This window comes from Quercus robur, chromosome 9 (assembly GCF_932294415.1).
Source record: "Quercus robur chromosome 9, dhQueRobu3.1, whole genome shotgun sequence".
Taxonomy (NCBI): domain Eukaryota; kingdom Viridiplantae; phylum Streptophyta; class Magnoliopsida; order Fagales; family Fagaceae; genus Quercus; species Quercus robur.
This window is the reverse complement of record NC_065542.1, coordinates 25,521,191-25,542,696: the sequence shown is the minus strand read 5'-3', so window position 1 is coordinate 25,542,696 and position 21,506 is coordinate 25,521,191. Positions and strand designations below refer to the sequence as shown.

Here is a 21,506-nt window from a genome sequence, read left to right as displayed (position 1 = left end):
CATGACTGTTCACCTTCTGGCATGCTTGGCACGTGTGCTGCGTTTGGCGGCTTGCAGCCGCGAGGCCAAGCCGCGAGTCTCTGTTTTCTTACACACTCTTGAGCAAACTTCACTTTATCTCACTCACTACCCTTACAACAAACCCACCTAAATACAGGGTTACTAAATGGTGAATTACAAGCAAATTTGGCACGGAATAAAGCCAATTAGATGGTTGAATAAATTCAACCTTACAATCTCCCCCTTTGGCTATTCCGTGACAAAACCCTAAAACAGACTCTAGACTTAACATGTGAGTTGGGAACAGTTGAACAAAACTCACTCACACCTAACTCTAGAAGCTGTGAAGCACTTGATCAATCATAAGAACATGAAACTCTTGAAACACAACAATACACCATGATCATTGTATGCAGAAAAACATGAAATGCATATGAAGCAAGCTTAAGGTGATCAAGCAAAGATGGAGTTAAGAAACAAACCATGGCTTGATCAACCAAGTGAACACCACAAGGTAGTGATCATAGTGCTCATTCACACTTGGAATGAACACAAGGACATACAAGTTAACAAGCACAAGGCAACATACTTGTATGCTCAACACTCAACCAATGCATAATACACTAAGTATATGCATCTAGGAACAATCCTACAAGGGCACAAGAGTGACAGTACATAAATCAAAATGCAAGACATTTAGATATAAGTACTGATTTCAACATAGCATAAAAGGCTGCATTAAGCAAGGTACAAACCATAAACCCTACATATTATGCATAAAAACATTAACCCTAAAAGCTTACATAAGCACATGGGTACAAACACAAAACATCCTGAATAACATCATCAAAATATATAAAAGATTAAACCAAGAGTATAAGTAATGAGTTAGAAACAAATATACACCAAAAACACAGTGTATCAAACCCATATAAACACTAAAAGTCAAAAAAAATAAACCTATAAGTTTAGAGGATAAGACTTAAAACAAAAGTATGTCAAAAGTATGTGTGTATACGTGTACTCCCCCTATCACTATGCACACTTCGCTTTGAACTTTCTCCCCTTTATTGAATGCTTTCCCCCTTTTTGGCACAAATAGCTAAAGGCTGTCGTCCAACTTTCGTTGAATAGCGTCTAGCTGATTCTCTATAGTCACGAGACGCATTTGGACATGGTTATTTGTGGAGTAGAGAATTGTCACAATCTCATCAATGCGTTTCTGAATATGCTCAAGTAAACTGCCCACTCTATCAGTATGAGGAGCAATCTGTGCTTGCGGAATACTAGCTTGTGAAGCTTCAGGAATAACACGCGAAGTAGATATGGTATGTGCAGGTGTCTCTGACTCAGGGGCAGATGGAGTAACCGGAGAGATGTGAGCACTCCTTGGTGTTTTAGAGGAGTGACTTTTGCTAGCTTGAAGAGTGAACATGGAAATAGGACGTTGACGGGTCAACATTTTTTCTTCTGTAGGAGGAACAATGCCTTCACGAAGAATGAGCTTCATGATGAGACTGCAAAATGGAATAATTCCTCGAGCTGCAGTTCAAACCGCGGTCTTCCTCAAGGTGTAATAGATGTGAGCAAATATATCAATGGGGGCTCCTGTAATAAGATCACAAAGGAATAGAGCTTTCCCAAGATTGATGAATATAGTGTTGGACAGTGGGTAGAGATTGGTGAACATGATCAACTTCAGTGTGGTCAGCTCTGGTGCAAACTTTGCGGTGCTGATGGATGTTCCTGTATTGGATACTTCATGATTGGATCCTAGGATTTGTAGAATTTCTTCAACCTCTGGAGTTCGATCATCGTACGGAGTTAGATCCACATTCTGAGGTCTAGTGATGCCGAGAAGATCTGCGATGGAGTTTGGAGAAATGCCAAACTCTTTTCCTCTGACCCAGAAAATAAGTTCAGCTCCAAGATCAGTTGCATTGGAGAAGCATTCTTTGACCAGTTCATCCATTGGATCGTCAAAGTTCCCAAACAAGTTTGCCCAATCTCGTTGCTCAAAGATACAAGGGATAAAGGTGGTCCCTAATGTGTTAAACTCCACCACCCGTTCCACTATAGGAGTTGACTTGTCAAAGATGTTTGAGTAGATGTGTGAGGTAAGCGGAGTTCTGAACCTCTCCTCATTGGGGTCTTGAGATGCTTGTGATGATAGTCGAGTCCTTTTAGCAACTGGTGTCGCTGGATTGTCAGCAACAATGTCTTTACCCCTGGAAGATCAACGAGACATCTGCAAGAGAATAGGCCCACAGCAAAGAACCAACAACAGTACCACACAAGATAAATATCAACATTATTCGATGCAAATAGAAGTGAAAAAAAAAACAGACCCAACCAAACTTAAGATAGTGCAGACCCAACCAAACTTCCATCAATACTAAGGTGCACAATGTGACAGATGCAGCAAAATGGTGATAGTGCAAAAGGCATAGAGAGACAAGTTCAAACAGAACTGTCAATGAAACAATCTACCATGACCATGATATGCATACCAAGACAGCATCCGAGCATTAAGAACAGATATCATAAAACATAGCACATAAGATATGAACATGGGAAAAAATTTCGAAATGAAGGATCAGAGCATCCAAACTAGAGCACATGGCTGTGAGACACAACATTCAGAAAAAGTTGTTTCAAAAGAATACTTTCAAGAAGCCATCAACCACACAATATATAAACATTAAAGCACAGTAAACCAATGCCGTAAGCCAACATCAACACACAAACAAGTGAAATGAGCAATTCATATAAAAACCAAACCCATTTAACAAAAGATTTTCAGAATCAACAACAGGAAATTATCAGAACAATGAAAAAGCACATTGTGACCACTCAACATGAAAACAGATGAAAACAACAGCAAACATAACAAGCCATACCCATCACACAAAGAGAGAAATGTTTCGAACACAATATCAATCCAAATGGTAAATAAAAATATCCATGAAATAGGGAAAATGAGATGAGGAAAACAAGACCCATACCTTTTCTTGATGATTTGGATAAGAAATGAAGCACCAATGAGGTTTGAAAATGGGTACACGGAGTGTTTGGGAAGGAGACAGTTGAGAAAGAAGATGAACAGTCACAAATGTTCGAGGGAAAACTGAAAAAGATTTAAAAACTGTCCCTATTTTTGCCAAACACGCATTTTTCGCGACTTAAGAGAGTCGCCAACAAGTCGCCAGTTCAAGCCGCCAAAACACTCAAGGACAAAAATTTGAAAAATTTTCTAAGTGTTTTTCGCGACTGGAAGGTCTACCCGCGAGTGAGTCGCGAGTTGAGCCGCGAAAATCTCTGAGTAACCCTTGCGACTGGACCCTCCACTCGCGAACAAGTCGCCAAAAATGACCCGTGAAGACGCGACTGAGCCGCCAAAACAGGGCAAAACTGGATTTTTGAAAATTTTCAGATTTTTAAACAAAATACTTTCCAAAAACACCTAAAACACTCAAAAATCTTTTTGTGTTTGAATTAACAAAGATTGAGCATGTGAAAACACATTTCATCAAGTACAATCACACAAATGAATATGGCATTTATTGAACATAAACTTGTGTGTTGTGTGTGAATATCAACAATGAGATAGTCCCTAGTCTAATGTGAAACTTCAATGATCAATTCAACCAAGGCATATACGATTAGCACTAGATCATGTGAACCATCTCAATTATAGAAATATGTATATATGACCTCCCACAAAACTTGATAACATATCTTGGAGTTTTACATTTGACTCCACTTTCAATCATAACCTTTGATCATTTTGATCTTTTGAGGCAATCACCTCTCATTGTGAGAGTGATATTTGATATTTCACCTTAATGAATAAGCCTTTGGCTTTTTGAATAAACATTTTCTTTAATATAAGGTCGCTTACCCTTTTTCCTAGTCGAATACTAGAATGTGCGACAGGTTTTTGCAGCTTAATATCTCTTTTCATTTGGAGATTTACATTTGGTGAGCTTTTCTTAGCAAAAACAAAAATAAAGAGTGGGAGGATATATAGACACAAGTCTATGCATGTCTCAAGATCAACATAACCATTCACTAATCATTCATGATAAGTTTGAAGATCTATTTACAATAATCACATAGATTTCAAGATTTCTCCCACAGTGATATGAGTGCAAGAAAACAAGCAATGCTCGAAAATGCACAAAGCCATTAGCACAAAGGTACAAGGCAAAACAAGTTTTGAGACAAAAGCTCAACAATGTCAATCAAACTTTTTGATTTTCTAATTTTTATGTGATTTTTGGATTTTTGACACTAGAAGAAAAAGATTGATAAAAAACGAAATAAAATAAAAGTATGTATAAGTAGACAAGCAAACCAACCAACAACAAGCAAACAAACAAACATCGTCGCAAAGCATAGGAAGTATTAATGCATGGACATGTTGTAATGCTTATGCATGAGAACCCTTTTTCACCCACACGTCACTTGCATTTGGGGTGATTTCCTTATAGGATTGGGTATGGGAGTTAGGGCTTTCAAACCTTCGTGAGAAACTTTCCAAGCAGTTGGTGAATGCACCAATCATTTTCATCACGTTCATCATTCCGGGATCACCATTCTGATCTCTAGATTGTTCACCTGCCCAATCTCTTCTATCATTTCTAGGTCCTCGTGACCTTTGAGGAGTTGCACTATTTTTTGCTCTTAGTTTTTGGCAATTTGGTCGAGTATGCCCTTGAAGTTCGCAATAATGACACACATAAGTTGCTCTAGGACCTCTTTGTGGTCGTGGGCGTGACTTGGCACGAGATTCAGACCTGCCCACAGATTGATTGCGAGAATTCAATAACCGTTGGTTCTCCACATTCTTCTTCTCCTCCATCTTGAGCTTCTCAGCAGTAAGGTCAACTGCAACTGGATCTTTAGCCTTTACAAACTTCACTTTTTTAGTGACATTTCTAGATGAGCTACTTCCTCCGGTATATCCCAATCCAGATTTGTCTGAAAAACTCTTTTGAGATGAAATAACATCATCTAGCTTCTTGGTGGTGACCCTCTCTATTTTAGCATTTGCTTGCACAACCTCTTGCTCAAGAAATCTCACTTTTGTGTAAGCTTCAGACAGCTCACCATTTAGTGTTTCTATCTTACATTTGGCCTCCCTATATTGGATTAGGAGACTTTTGTAGTCCTCCTCTACCTTCTTCATTTTTCTCACAGCAGCCTTGGCCACCCTTGTGTACTCACCCGACTTCTCCAGGAGTGAGTTATAATTCTCTTGAAGATTGCCTGTGCTTTCATCTTCTTCAGCATCTGATTCTTCAACAATTCTTAGTGATTCTTCATCACTATGTTTTCCAAGGTCTCATATAAGCAGATTCAACTCGTCTGAAGACTCAACATGAGCAATAGTCATAAAAGCTGAGTAGTTCCCCTCTCCATCACAGCTTTCTTCAGATTCTGAGTCAGATGAATCCGAGTCACTCAATGTCGTGGCATACACTTTGCCTTTCGATTTCAAATAATTCGGACATTCCTTCTTAAAGTGTCCATGCCCGTTACATTAAAAACAAGTGACACCTTGTGTAGGTTGGGATTCTTTTCCATCTTTCCTTTTGAATTCCTTTTCTCCCTTCTTGAACTTTGGAATTTTCCTTTATCACCAAATTTACCATTATTTTTGAATTTCAAGAATTTTCTGAAATTTTTAACAAGGTATGCAACATGTTTGTCAACCACATCTTCTCTCGATGAGTCTTGATCTTCCATCTTCTCATTAATGGTCTTAAGGGCAAGAGATTTACTCTTTCGTTGATTGGGCAGCAATATCTCATAGGTCTGAAGAGAACCAACCAGCTCCTGGACTTTAATGTCATCAAGGTCCTTGCTCTCTTCAATCGCTGTCACTTTAGCACGAAAACTTTCCGGCAATGATCGAAGGATCTTCTTTACAATTTTAGAATCCTCCGTTTTCTCCCCCAAATTGAACTTGCTGACAACCACCTCATTTAGCTTCCCATAGAAAGAGTCAAATGACTCATCCTCACTCATTTTGAGCTCCTCAAACCGAGTGGTCAGCATTTGCAACTTGGTATCTTTCACTTTCTTCGTGCCTTCGTAGGTGGTTTCTAATATCTCCTATGCTTCTTTGGCAATGGTAATGTGAGAAATCCTGTGAAATTCATCTGGAGACACACCACAGAAAATAGCATTGAGTACTTTACTGTTAGCATTAGATGCAGCAAGTGCTGCCTTATCCCATGTGGATTTTGCTACCTCAGGTCTGGTCCAACCAATCTCAACAGCATCCCAAACAGATTCATCAATAGAACACAGAAAGGCTCTCATGCGAACTTTCCAAAAAGCAGAATTACTACCATCAAAATATGGAGGTGCATTTAGGGATTGAGACCGATCCATCTCAAAAGGGAGTCAAGGATCACACAATGGTACTGAAACCAATAAGAGTGTACCCGCTCTGATACCAATTGAAAGTTCAAATATGTGTGTAAACACCCTTGAACGTTTAGACCCCCAAATTACAACTTAACCAATTCAAGCATTATGTCAAACAACTAGTGTGCAAAAACTTAACATAAGCTACAATATGGAATTGGTAAAACTATCTAAGCCAAATTAAAATCACAACCCACAGCAGATAATAAAAAGGCAAAGATAAAGAGGAAGGAAGATGTAAACACAAAGACAACACGCGATGTGTTATCGAAGAGGAAACCGAAGCCCTTGGCGTAAAACCTCTCCGCCGCCCTCCAAGCTGTAAGCAATCCACTAGAAAATACAGTTGGGATACATGGACAACAATAGACCCTCCAATCCTAATCTACCCAGTGCACCTAAGCCCTCCAAGCTTCTTGCTCCAACGAGGTTGCGTCGAACCTTTTTCTTTTCTAGCTTCCCGGATTCCGCTACTAGACCGTAGCATCAACCAATGAAGATTGATTCCTTCCTAACTGCTTCCCAGAAATCCAAACAACTCTCTCACAGTAATGAAAATGGTGAGAACAAGGTTTGGTAAGATGCCTCTCAAGGATTTGACAATGGAGAAGAAGAGAGTTGAGGAATTTGAAGAGACTCTAATGTATAGATTGTGGGTGAATCAATCTTGTTTTTCTTTAGGGTTTCTCTCTCAAAATTCTCTCTGGAAGCCCTCTTACATTTGAGGGTAAAAGGGGTATTTATACTGGAGTGGGAGAGGAATGTGAAACGTCAGGATTTACAAAACAGGGGTGGCTCGCGGCTTGACTAAGTCGCGAGATCCAGCCGCGAGATAACCCGTATGGCCAGTTGCCCTGTTTTGTCCTGTAGTGCTCCAGCTAGCATGATTGTTCACCTTCTGGCATGCTTGGCACGTGTGCTGCGTTTGGCGGCTTGCAGCCGCGAGTCACCCGCGAGGCCAAGCCGCGAGTCTCTGTTTTCTTGCACACTCTTGAGCAAACTTCACTCTATCTCACTCACTACCCTTACAACAAACCCACCTAAATACAGGGTTACTAAATGCTGAATTACAAGCAAATTTGGCATGGAATAAAGCCAATTAGATGGTTGAATAAATTCAACCTTACAAAAAGTTTTGTTCATGCAAATTGTGATTAGAGACAGAATTTGCCCTAGTTCATTTTTCTCTTAAAAAAGCTGCTGTGTTTGTACACCTTAGGGTTTTGTGACCAAGGAGCTTTGCGATCTTCATTGTGTGATGAACTGAAGAACTTTGCAGCCACATCTTTCTCAAGTTGGTGATTAAGTCGCATACTGGGATCCGTGCATCTATTGGTTAGTCACGTACTGGGAGCCATGCATTGAAAATGAGAGATTGACACTACAAAACAAGTCCAATTGGGTATTGGGGTAAGGGTTCAACTGTAAGTTGGTATAAGGTACTGTGATTCTTTTACTCGTAACCGTTTGTTTTGATAATAGTGGATTCTCGGGAGTGGTGACCTTAAGATCACCTGGTGAGGTTTTTACCGTGTAGGTTTTCCCTATTCGTAAACAAATCACCGTGTTAATTTAATTTCTGCTGTATTTAGTTAATTGGTGATTTGTTTGTGCTACTATGCGTTTTGCATGTTAATTGAATTAATTAATTAACTTGGCTAAATCAATTGGTTAATTTATCACAAGGGGTCAATACATTCTTGGCCTATCACTTTCAATTGTTTCTATTTTCTCCTTGTATAACAATTAACAAAGACAACCAAGCGTCCCCAGGGACGAAGCCAAAGTTTCGAGTTATGGAGAGCAAAATTTTTCTAAGATTGAATCTCACAAAAGGACTAATTTTTGTTTTTTTATTTTTTTTATTTAAGAACAAAAGGACTAATTATTATTACTAAATAAAGACAAATATAAGAATTTGGACAGTATGCATAAGAAATTAATTATAAATTTATTACTTATCAATTCATAATTTAGTTTTCAATTTATAAATTTATTAACTTGTTATAGCTAATACATTTCCCTCGACAACCCTTTAGCCAACCAAATGTTTTTATTAACTGTAGAATTATTATTTTTTCTTTAACTTTACTTCTTCTTTTTTTATAAGTTTCTTTAACTTTACTAAGTAACTTTTTAGTAATTACTCACTCTATCTATTCTTTTAATAAGTAATAATATATAGGTTACACTCACACACACTCAACACTTCACAGTTTTACAACATATTTCACAAAGAAAAATTATTAAAAAAAAAAAAAAAAAAACAGCAACAACAACAGCAATACAGTCACAAAAAGAGACACAAATAACATAAATGAGTATGTTAGGCACATTTTTTTTTTTCAGGGGCCAAGAGTTAGGCATATATTTTTTTTTTAAAAGGGGCCAAGAGTTTGGAGATAGGGGGGCAGGTTTAATTTTTCTTGGGCCTAAATTGTAACTCAAGCCTATTGCATTATGTATAACTGTTGGTTTTTTCAAAAACCAACAGTTAGGCATGTATGCAAAAAACCAACAGTTAGGCATGTATGCTTTGTATTTTGGTCCACAGATTTTGGAGGACACAACACCATTTTCTGTTTAAGTATATAACTTAAACATATATGAATATAGTTTCTTTCCATTTTTCAATTTATTGATTTTCTCTTTTAGCTCTATTGAAAAACCCAACGTCTTTTTTAAGGCTTACTATGCTTCCAGAGTAACCGTGGTGGCAAGTTTTCCTTTATTTACGGATTATTTAGAAAAGTTGTGGTGGAAATTTATAACCCAATTAGTCATTGAAAGAACATAAATAAAGAGCACATTAATTAATGATAATGGATATAGGTCTATTGGCCTCTAGGGCCGGCCACTTTCTTATGGCAGGGTTTAATTAAGATGTAGTTACCTTTTAATGTATCTAATGCAATTAATTTCTTCTTTCGATAATTAAAGTATTAAGATTCTTTTAATTTGTTTCTTGATTGAAATCTTATTGTACTTAGATTTATTAGTTGCACGCACAAGTTGTTATTATTATTATCAATTAATTGTTGCATGTCAGAATTATTCAGGTGAATCTATCAATAATTTCAGTTAATTATAATGTCTGTATATTACATGCATGTACATATTTTTCGACTATTGGAATAAACGAGTAAAAAAAAAAATTATATACTTTTATCTCTTACAGAGCAAATCATTATTAATTTTATTGATTCTTTTTTGATAAGTAGTATTTCACTCACAGTGATGAAATAGATTGGAAAAAAAAGATAGAGACATTAAAAAGTAAATTTTAACGATGTCAATTAAAAAAAGAAAAGAAAATATAAAATCTTAGGAATCTCTAAACCCTACATTTTGGTTCACTGTATATAATGAGTTCAATAAATTATATAGTCATTGAGGGCTTTTCACTAGATTTGCAGTTCATCAAAAAAAAAAAAAAAAAAAAAACCGAGAGCTTTTCACTGTGAATGTAAACAACTTAACACGTAAATTAACCTTTCATATTTGCGTCACGACAGCCACAAAATTGCAGTCACAGACTCACAATACATCAACCTCAAGCCTGACATTTCCGTTAACCCAACGTGGCTCACGCCAGCTAAAATTAAAGAATCCATGCCATAAATGGAGAGAAAGTCTTAACTCACTACAATCTCACAGCAGTCTTGTCTGGAATTGGAAATCTAGAATGGAAAGTCAGTTACTTCTCATGAAATGAAAAGAATTTGACTCCGACTCAATTATTTGTTGGTTTCCTTGTAGTACAGCAACGAGACAACTTAGGAGGAATACTTGTTCTACACGTACGGCTTGGATTGTTAACCACGAATTGCTGAACTTACCGACATCAATTCACACAGCCATGCTTTAGTTCTTAGACACAACTGATTTGGTTTTTTCGTAGGCTATATTTCTTGGGGTATATATGCTAACTATGAGTGGGAGTGTTTTTAGGGTTTTTTTTTTTTTTTTTTTTGACAGAAAAGCCGTAAAAGTATAAATATTGATATAGTAAAAAAGAGAGAGAGAGAGAGAGAGAGAGAGAGAGAGAGAGAGAGAGATTGATTTTTATATTATTACTGTAATCGCTCTAATTTTTTTATTGAAATTATATTTTCATCACCACCTGTAGATGTAGGCTTAGCTTAGAATCAAATTATATATATAAATCTTTGATATTCTTCTATTTGTTTGTAATTTAGTCTTTAAAAAAAAAAAAAAAATTTGTTCTGGTTCATATTATTTGTTTGTGATGTAGGCTTAAGATCAAACTATAAAATTTTTTCAAAAGATCAAACGATAAAAGTCATAGTTGTATTGAGATTTCAAGTAATCAATTAATTAAGCTCAATTCCCTTCAAACATTATGTTAACTATCCCATTAAGAGAGTCCAATTTTTTACGGATTGTAACTTTATCTATAGGACTAATACGACTATTTTGTTACCAATTCATGGGCTAACCCACTCTTCTGCATTTCTTCATTTTAATTATTTTGTTTTTAAGTTTGGATGGAGATGAAAGGATATTAAAGGGAAGTATGAGCAGAGGAGAGAAGAGGAAATGAGCGGAGCGAAGGGAAGATATCCCTCCTTTAAGAGTGATGATAGGAATTAATTAGTATCATCCATTTTATTATATATTTAACATTTACAAATTGACGTGTGACCAATCAGTCAACTACTAAAAAATAATTTTGAAATTCATTTGTTGCATTGGTGAAGTGACATCAATTATATTATTGTTACATTAGTTTGTAAAGGTTAATTATGTAATAAAATTTGTAATAAATTTAATATTTTCCTTTAATTAGTTATAGGTGGAAATGGAAGAAAATAATAATATATAAATAAATGGATAAATACATCATTCCTCTGTTAACATCCGTAATTAAAAAATATTGTGGGTAAAATAGAAAGTATATAAAAGTTAAATAAACTAAAATCCCTTCAAATCCAAACCCATGCAAATCCTTTTCTCCTCGCCTTGTTCGATTTGATTGATGTTCTCCTCCTCTTTTTATTTTTATTTTTTAATCTTCTTTGTTTTCTCCACCTACCACGTGAAATCTTGGCCGTTGTTTTTCTTTAGGTTTTTCCTTTTAAGTGTCAAAATTAACGTCACATGAGTTGTACATTGTTTGGGCTTTTTCCAACTAAAAGAATTAATGGGCTTAATTTTTAAAACATACCCAACAATATATATACATACATATATATATATATATATATATAATTTTTTTTTTGGAGAAAAAAATTGCAAATTCCATTAAAGCAAAGTTAAAAATCGGCTTGAATGGCAGCTTTGAAATTTGAAGGAACATGTTTCATCTATATCAAAATAACTGTGACATGCTTGTCATATTGATTAAGGATAGTAGTGAATTTTTTTTTATTTTGGCCAATATATTGGACAAAGAATATGGATTTGCATTTTCAAGATCTCTTAAATAAAATGTGTGGGCAACTTTTTAAAAAATTATACATACATACATACATATATATATATATATATATATGGAGAGAGAGAGAGAGTGAGAGAGAGAGAGAGAGTCCAATCTTGATGAATCATACAAATATCTAGTCAATAATAATATTTGATTTATTTCTACGTACTACTTAATCACACAGCTTTATTTAATTCTATATACAATGTATCCCATATACTATGAGAACAAATAAATTACTTCTTCCACAAAAATTTCATTATTTTCCTCCACAAATTGTTGTGGAAGCAACCGTGATTGTCATGGTAATAATTCCACAAATTATAATTATAAACAATAATACTACAGACATACCGAACAAATTAAGAGCACAGTGAAAACAAACAAACAAATGAACGGACAGGCCCATTTCATAAATGCTTATGTCTCCCCTATCATTTGATGTAACTACTCATAAGGAATGAACCAACATGGTGTTTGGAGCTTGCACTGACTTCAACAGGGTGGCATGTCTGGTGGTGGCGGTAAAATATGTGCTTTTCGACCTTTCCCATTTTTCACTACAAATGCCATGTCCATGCCCCATGTCATATGTCGATCAAAATGACAGTGCAGAAACCAAACTCCTATCATCACAAAACATAAAAAACAACATCATCATCATTTTAGTATTAAGTGTGAGGGGGCAAAGGTTGCATCCTGAGCATTGGACAGAATACAAGATTGACATGTGGTCAGATATGTATTATATCTAATACTCTAATGTACTGAACACAATTTAAACCTTAATATCCTGAATATTTAACGGGATCCAAAATTGACACGTGTTCAATTTTGAATACGTTCACATTTAGTGTTCCAATGCACTGGACACAAATTGAACCTTAAATGCGAGTTATTAAAAAAGACAAAAAAAAAAAAGTTTTAGTAGTTTGACAAACCAGGATTGTTGGCCCTGAATCTAATGGCAGTCCAGCCATCTAAGGGAACAGCAATGGTGTTCATAAAAGGAGGGTCAACAAGATTATATCTCAATGGGTCCTTATCCTTGTCAAAGTTTCCAAGACCCATTCCAACCACATAGAAACTATATCCATGGAGATGCATTGGATGATCATTCCCGCCCACCAAAGTCGTGCCTTGAAAGACAAGTTCCACAGTTGTGTTAAACTTCAGTATCTTAACCTTGGTCCCATGTCTAGGTGTCTCTAGGTACAATGGCAGGTCCTCAGCAGTGAAATTAAATAAATATGGTGGGAAATCTGGAAAATTAGTCCCAAATACCCCATTGACATGACCATAATAAGCTTGTAATATATCAATGTATGGGTTCACAAAGCTTATGTTATTGACACTAGTGGCTAGTCGGGTCCCATTAGGACCTGCACATGAATTGTTAGGACATGGGAACGTGTTGACTGAGATTACAAAAAATAAACGTTTGGTTATGTTTATTGGGACATTGACTGGATGATTTTTATCGGCTAAGCTTTTGAGGCTACTTGTGAAACTAACTGAGGCATTGGTATTATTAAAGTAAGGAAGATTATTAGGTAGGGAAGGAGGTGAAGATGGGGTATAGTTTCCATTGTATTCGAGAATAGCAGTGGTGGTTGTGTTATCATAAGCAACACCGGGTGCAGCTGAGTATGCTCTAGCAGCCATGTAATAGTGGTCAGATTTCTGGTTCGCTTTTAGCAAAACATCGATGGTTTGGCCAGGGGATATTGTGACATAACTTGATTCCAATGGCTTGGTGTAACTACCATCTGTTCCCACAACAGTGACATTGTGTTTGGCAATGGCGAAAAAGAGAATATCCATCACGGCAGAGTTGATAAGGCGGAGGAGATAAGTCTTGCCATGATAAACTTTTAGCTTGAATGTGTCTGCAAGTGGTAAATCGCATTAGTAGACTAACACTTAAGCCAAAAAGAGAAAACAGATGAAGAGAGTTTATGGACACAACTTTTATACCATAATCTTTTTTACTACTTAAAAACGGTAATTGTGATCATGATATATGGAATAATATTAAGGTATATGTGAAAGTAACTATTCACTATTCACAATTGACAATTTGTAACAAAAATTGTGATAAATAGTATAGTCCTAAAAAAATTGATTAAAAAAAAAAGAGTATCATTTGATAAAAACTTAGTAATTTGACAATCGGTTATTGCCTTTCTAAGAAGGATGAATTTTTTCTTTCTTTCTTAGGGCTAAGACGATGACTTTACTATTCTAACCATCTTTAAGTATTACCGCCACTTGCATCTTATTGGGTTAAAGTTCACCGAGTCTTGGTACTACTGTTTGAACTATGACATTTACCAATTGCAAGTAATTTCCTCAATAAGTCTAAGTATCGTATCAAATGTTATTATTTATCAATTTAAAATATATGGATTATAAATCAATGAGCCTTAATCCTTGAAAAAAGTTAATCAATTTTCATTAAAAAAAAAAGTTACTTACATTTAAATTAACTAAGTGGCACTAATAATAATTAAGTTGCCTTAATTTTGAGTAAAAAAAAAACTACTCAATGTAATAGACCCCCTACACATTACAAACATATATTAAATCAAATCCGTGCTATTTTTTGTTGTTTTTTTTTTACTGAATGATCAACTACTCCATGCTTTAGGTGCAAAAAAATTTACTTAGAAAAAACCATACTGGGGTTTGAACAATAATGGATAAGAAATATGATGATAAATATTTGAAATTGTTAAATAATTAAATTCATATTTTTCCTAACCATTTTAGTTTTTAAGTCAATTGATAATTTATCATTAGCAATCAAAACATGAATAAGAGTTTTTTTGGGGAGTACTTTAGGCCAAGGCCAACATAACTTGACTTGAATATTTTATTCTATAGATTTAAAACTTTAAAATTAATTAAGCCACTTACTTAACCTTAATTATAATTTAGGAGAAGAGGTTTGGACCTAAGGACGAATTGATAGAGGTTCAAAAATCAAAATTCCAGTCATTATGCTTATTAATTCATGTATAAAAGGAAATAAAGTTAATCAAGAGCAAGCTAAAGCCTGTTCAAAAAACTAATAAACCAAACTCCATTATATGGTCCAGGTCTAGCTTGCTGGTGATAAGACCATGCTTTAATAAAAACTGATCACCGTGTACATTTTAAAGTTCAACACACTTGGACTAGGATATATACTGTCAAAAACATCGTTTCCTACTTCATTTTTTTTCCTTGGAAGTTGGGACACATTTTTCTATGGAATTAGTAGTGTGTTTATCTTCTTACCGGTACTCTTCAATCTTCCTCCATTTTCATTCTAATTAGTAACGTCAATCTTAGAAGCATTTGGTAGAAAATAAATGATTATAAACATTCTATACATATAAAACTTTAGGAATCTTTGACCTGGTTTTGAGCACGGATAAAGAACACCAGGTTGTCCATTGATAGTGTAAGCATCAGAAACATTAGGGGCTCCTCCAGTATAAATAGTTTCATCATAAATTGCCAATATTTCTTGCTTCCACGACTCTCCTGCATAATCAAAGATTTCCAGTCATTTCAAAAATATTTTTCTGGTCAAATTGTGTAACATTTTCTTACTTTTAAGTTACACATACGTACAACTTGACTCTTCAAATTTGAAAGACAAATAAAAAAAAATAAAAAAAAAGTCCCAATTATTGAGAAGGCTAATTTTATAATACCAAATATGATTGGAACCTCTCCATGAGGAAGAGGGAAAGGATATTTGGTTCCCTTCTTAGGATGAATGATTATAGCACCGTGAACTGTTGCTCGCCACCACTCACTATGAGCATGCCACCATAGGGTCCCTATTTCTGTGGAAAATATAATCTTTTGTCTAAACTTTCCACCCGGTTGTATGGGGCATTGTGTGATGTATTCAGGGCCATCTGACCATGGATATCTCGGTTGTTTTACTCCATGCCTATAAAATTGTAAATTAATATTATCATATACAATGCATAATTAATTAGCAGTTCCTTATATATTTCGATTTCTTCTGTCAAAACAAAAGTGCACGGATCAGAATGATACCAATGAATAGTTATGTTAAAATTGCCCTGGTTATGGACATCAACAAAGATAGTATCTCCTTGGTGAACATGTAGTGCTGGTCCTGGAAACTGGCCATTTACTGTCAAGATGTTCTTTGTACTGCACAGTCTCGTGTGTGGAGTTTCTTTTATCTACAATCCAAAGTTTACACACATAGATGCTATAACTCATAACGAAGCATGTGTACATATTAATAGGTATACAACTACGTACATGCATGCAGTGTGTGTACGTATATATATATCTCTATTCATGATGTAGAAAATCAAACAATTGCATTTCATGAAATGAATAGTGAAATTTTTATCGTATAAGTTACTTACCACAAAAGTATGATGAACATAAGCTTGGCAATGAATGGCACCGACAATTAAGACTAGCCAACTCAAAAATTTTAGGTTCAACCACATTTTTTTTTGGGAGCGGTGGGTAATGGAAACCTTTTTATTTTTCTTTTCAGTCTTGTAGTTTTTTAGTGAATTCCTTAGCTAGGTACCGTTTATATAGAGACATGAGGCTAACAGGAAACATGATTAACTCTACCGGTGAAGGTGGCATGGGACCATTTAGATGCTTACCTAACTGTACACTTAACTCTACTGGTGGTAACGTACGGTACAGGTTGATGATGACTTGTATTTCCCCATGAGATTTTCATTCTCTTCAAGACCAAGTCAAAGATATATAATACTGTTGACAACAACACAACGAGTATTTCTTTATTTTTATTTTTTTAATGTTATCGCATCTTCTAAAAGAAATTTTTTTAATAGAAATATATTTCTATTAAAACTATGTTGATTTTAGAATTGGCAAACTAATTAATATTATAACTTTACTTCTAGCTTTAAAACTATGTTTTTTTTTTTATATGGATTGACGTTGTCATGCTCCCATGAAATGTTGCTCAAAAGTTAGAAGTCATTTGGAACGTGGAAAAGTTTTGTTACTCAAAAATCAAAAGTGAATCATTTGGAATGTTCTATCTGTTTTTCATATAAAAAAGAATATATTCAGTAATTTTCATTTTGAACAAAAAAAATTGCTTCCTTTGTGCTTAGCATTTCAGTCCCTAGGAAATTTAACTCAGATTCTTACCTCACATAATTACAGTACGTACTCATAATTATTTCTTCAACTCGTTTTTTAAAATAACTCAAGCAAATTCCATATTGTATATACGTGCAAATCCCACTTTGGAGTGCAAATGAATACTGAATTTTCTAAATATGATTTTGTGTTTGAACGAACTTATTAGGTTTTTTTAGTTTATTTTACTTTAAAAATGATTTATAAAAATAAAATAAAATTTAAAAATCTATACATAAGTCAAATAATCAAATAAACCGACTTATAAACCAAGCCAAACATGCTTACGCTCTTTCTCTCTCCCCATTTTTTTCCTAGTGGAATAGTGCTACCTTTAATTTATAGATATTAATGGGTTATAAAACCAGGATGGGAAACTTAATTTCATTAAAATTAATTGTTATTATCAATTTTAGAATATCAATACGTGTTTCAAAAGATGGAAAGAGGAGAGAGAATAGAAGAAAGATGAAAGAAAGACAATTGATTTTCTCCATCATAGGTAGATAGGAATGAAAAGAAAAACGTAGAATGCAAATCCTCCAAGATTCACTTTTTGCAATCCACCCAATATGAACGGAAATCACCCAAAAAAGAGAGGGATAGTTGGAGGCATAGAATAGAATAATCAATTGCTTGGGGGGATGACCTTTTTACTCTTATCCTTGAGTTGAGAAGTATGATATAATTAATTAATTATCAGAGGTGGCAGACTGGACCAAGATCTCATAGGACTTCTTTAAAAAAAAAAAAATTGCTAAAAGGGTGTCATAAGATTTTTATTTATTTATAATATATGATGTCATAAGAGACTCGTAAATCATACCTCATATAATATCTTTGCATTGCCATGGAGTCCTTTTAAGTTCAAATGAAGTATGATCACATTGGATGCAAATTTTGGATTTCTCTTTTTTTCTTTCTGAATTGTCCCACACACAAAAGATGATAATACAAAAGATAACGGACACTTGTTGTATTCCACTGAGAAGTCTTTTCTAACCTTCCAAAAGTTATCCCTATGCTCTCAATTTAATCCTTCAATTCTTTCCAATTTTTGTTTAAACCCTATATTAAAATTTTAAGTTCAAATGAAGTATGATCACATTGGATGCAAATTTTGGATTTCTTTTTTTCTTTCTGAATTGTCCCACACACAAAAGATGATAATACAAAAGATAACGGACATTTGTTGTATTCCACCGAGAAGTCTTTTCTAACCTTCCAAAAGTTATCCCTATGCTCTCAATTTAATCCTTCAATTCTTTTCAATTTTTGTTTAAACCCTATATTAAAATTTAGGTACATTATATTTTTTATGAATATATATATATATATATATATATATTAGAGCATATAACTCTATATATGATCAACACAATCAAAATAAATACTTAGTACTATATATATATATATATATATATATATAATAAAATTTAGTTACAAATTTGGATGAAGTTTTATGTATCCTTATCATATGCATTAGATATGAGAAAAAACACGTCATTTTTTTATTGTGAATTGAAGTTTAAGTTTCTAATATATATGTGTATATATATAGAGAGAGAGAGAGAGAGAGAGAGAGAGAGAGAGAGAGAGAGAGAGAGAGAGAGAGAGAGAGAGAGAGAGAGAGAGAGAGAGAGGAACAATCATTGTATCTTAGATATCTATTATCATAATTATTTGTAAAAAAAATATAATCAATATATATTTAGACCCAAAAAAAAAAAAACTATGTATTTAAAAAAGAAAAATTGTGTTAAACTTTTTTGTAAATTGCACGAGCTACCAACTATGTATATCATAATCTATCAAGAACATTGTAGCTTAATTAGTACATTTTCATACACAAAAAGTACTTGAAGATTTAAGAAAAAATTATTCGAGTTGAGAAATTAGATACATATTGTAACTATTTTTAAAATAAAAAAATTATATCATGTTCATACCAAGGAAGTATCAATTTGAGTGAAAATTTTAAACATAAAAAAGTAACAGTTTCAATAAAAGTACAAAACCCATAACCCATGCTAGCCTAAGCCTTACATTCTTCATTTATAGCCCATAGCTAGGTCCTCAATTTCAAATCAAAACCTACCTGCACAAAAAAGTCTTGGCCTCCCTTTTGGAATTACCACCAGTACTTTTGCATAGTTTGCCCAAGCTAGAACCCCAATATTCAAAGTAGAAGAAATTATATATTCCCGCCGATAAATCATAAAACTCTAATGTGTGTTGAAAATCCGTAACACTATCAGAGAAGACGAAAAGTTTTTGACCACAAATTTCAAAGAGCAGATAAGAAAAAAAAACGCAGACCAAAGAAGTCAAACTAATTGAAGCCACATTTTGGCTACTCAGGTTGAATATTACTTCTTTTTTTTTAAAAAAAAGAAAAGGTTGAATATTACTTACTATGAAATTAAAAGGAAAATATTCTTATAACAAGATGCAAAACCAAAAACAAAACTAAGAAAGTAGGATATAGATTATGATCGAGACAAATCATCTTGGAATGTCCTGTTAGCCAAAGTGCAGACAGATTATGATCAAGAATAGCAATTCTAGATTTTCACATGGTACTTCTCACAATGTTGATTAATACTAGGTCTATAATGTTTTTTCAATATTTTCATAATAAATTATAAGTGATAAGTTGTTATTAATTTTACTTGAACTTACCAGTTACATTATTTTTTTACTTACCAATAATAACTTGTTACTTAAAATTTGTTATAAAATTATTATGATGTTGCATTACACATACTAAAATAGACTTTACAATCTCAGCCAAATAAATAAAATATATTGACGTTGATAATATTATATTCAACTATCCATTTGGAGGTATAGACAAAATGATGTTATTATACGGCAATCCATCTAGTAGGTTTGAAAAAGCTCAACGTTATTGGTACTAAGTACTATCATTATTTTCATATAAAAAAATACTATCATTATTATTACTGTTATATTATCACGATCATCATTTTAATTGGTTCTTTTGAGTATTTTTATAAATGATATCTTGCCACAAGTTATGTAACGGACTCCCTAATTAGTATATTATAAATTTATAATAATAGGAATTTGTTGTGCTGTCAAGAAAATGATCTTAGCTTGTATTCAGATGAATTTATTAACAGAAGGGGACATATTGGATAACGTGTTGATCAAATGTATTTGAAAGTTATATTTCAAAATTTGTATTTTTTTAATTGTTAATTTGTTGTATATCTTTTCATGCATCTAAATTTAGCTTTGAGTCTCTTTCAATCGGTTTTCTTCTAAGACTAATTGAAGAGCCCATGGAATAGCAGTTGCATCAGCTATCAAGGAACACACAGTGAAATGCTGTTGGCCCAAAGCTTTAACAATGTTGCCATCAGAACTTCTAGCCACAATTGCAATGGTGGTGCGTAGGGATTAAGAGTTGCATTAACATTATATTTTAGGCAAAAACACCATTTTGGTTCTTATATTTTAAGGTCACAGTCAATATGGTCTTTATATTTTAGTAACAGTCAATTTAGTCCATGTTATATTCATGTACTTGTACTCAATTTAGTCCTTATCGTTAACTTTTAACAGAAAATGCCTACGTGGCAAATTAATTGTACAATTGGCACATTTAAGATTAAAAGATTAAATAAAATGCTGATATGTCCAAATTTTATTGGCCACGTCAGTGATTAATTAGCAAAAAAAATACACATCAGAAAAATAAAATAAAAATTTAAAAGGATGAATTTAAGGAATTAAATTAATTAAATAATTTTTCAATTTTCTCTTCCTTTCTTCGAAACCAATGTGCAACTCAGATACACACAACCAATTGAAATAATCAAAATAGCTTACATCTTCATTTCTCATTCTCACGCTTCCCACCTCCACCACCTCGTAAATTTATATTGTTTTAATTGAAGTGAATGAATTTCATTGCTAAAAGTAAGCTTTCATTTCCGGATTGGTAATGTTTAGAACAATGATATTTGTTATTATTTTCCTGGGAAACAAACTTGTTTTTAGTATTGAATTTTCCAGAAAACATATCAAAGACTTGTTGTTGTTATTATTATTATTTTACACAAGAAGTTCATTATTATTGTATTAGCGATCAGATCCTCACAGGCCTCGATTTGATAAGATCCGAAAATGATCATCGATCTCTGGCTCTAGCATATGCGCAGTGTGTATGAAAGATCAAGCTTGAAGGCATGAAGCCCATTAGGAATTTCATAGATCTTTCATGGAACTGTAGCGATCTTCTGGCAAAACCATCTTTATCTAAATCAGATGTGCTATCTATTGATGAATTGGTGTTGTCAAATTTGGTTTTTTAGGAGGATTTGGATTTGTTTTGTGTAAGGTTCTGATTCCTTGAATTGGGATGAAAAATTGTGTACTGGGTTGGTGTTTAGTTGTCAATAAAGTCCAAGAAAAAATTAAAATTTTA

At 33.8% G+C, this 21,506-nt stretch overlaps 1 protein-coding gene across 2 annotated transcripts in view; it reads right to left on the bottom strand.

Moving 5' to 3' along the window:
* The window catches only part of LOC126700050 (laccase-15-like), a 58,740-nt gene extending 42,295 nt beyond the window's left edge, over positions 1 to 16,445 (bottom strand). The window contains exons 1-6 of one of the 2 annotated variants that reach the window (XM_050398031.1): positions 16,285 to 16,445; positions 15,941 to 16,092; positions 15,586 to 15,830; positions 15,284 to 15,412; positions 12,823 to 13,770; positions 12,427 to 12,507 (exon numbers count right to left, since the gene is read on the bottom strand). In XM_050398031.1, the coding sequence (XP_050253988.1) occupies positions 12,427 to 12,507; positions 12,823 to 13,770; positions 15,284 to 15,412; positions 15,586 to 15,830; positions 15,941 to 16,092; positions 16,285 to 16,371 (1,642 nt within the window). In that variant the 5' untranslated portion in view covers positions 16,372 to 16,445. Of the gene's footprint in view, positions 1 to 12,015; positions 12,508 to 12,822; positions 13,771 to 15,283; positions 15,413 to 15,585; positions 15,831 to 15,940; positions 16,093 to 16,284 lie in introns of those variants that run through there. The other variant, XM_050398030.1, reaches the window with a different exon arrangement.
* Positions 16,446 to 21,506: the final 5,061 nt, after the last annotated feature.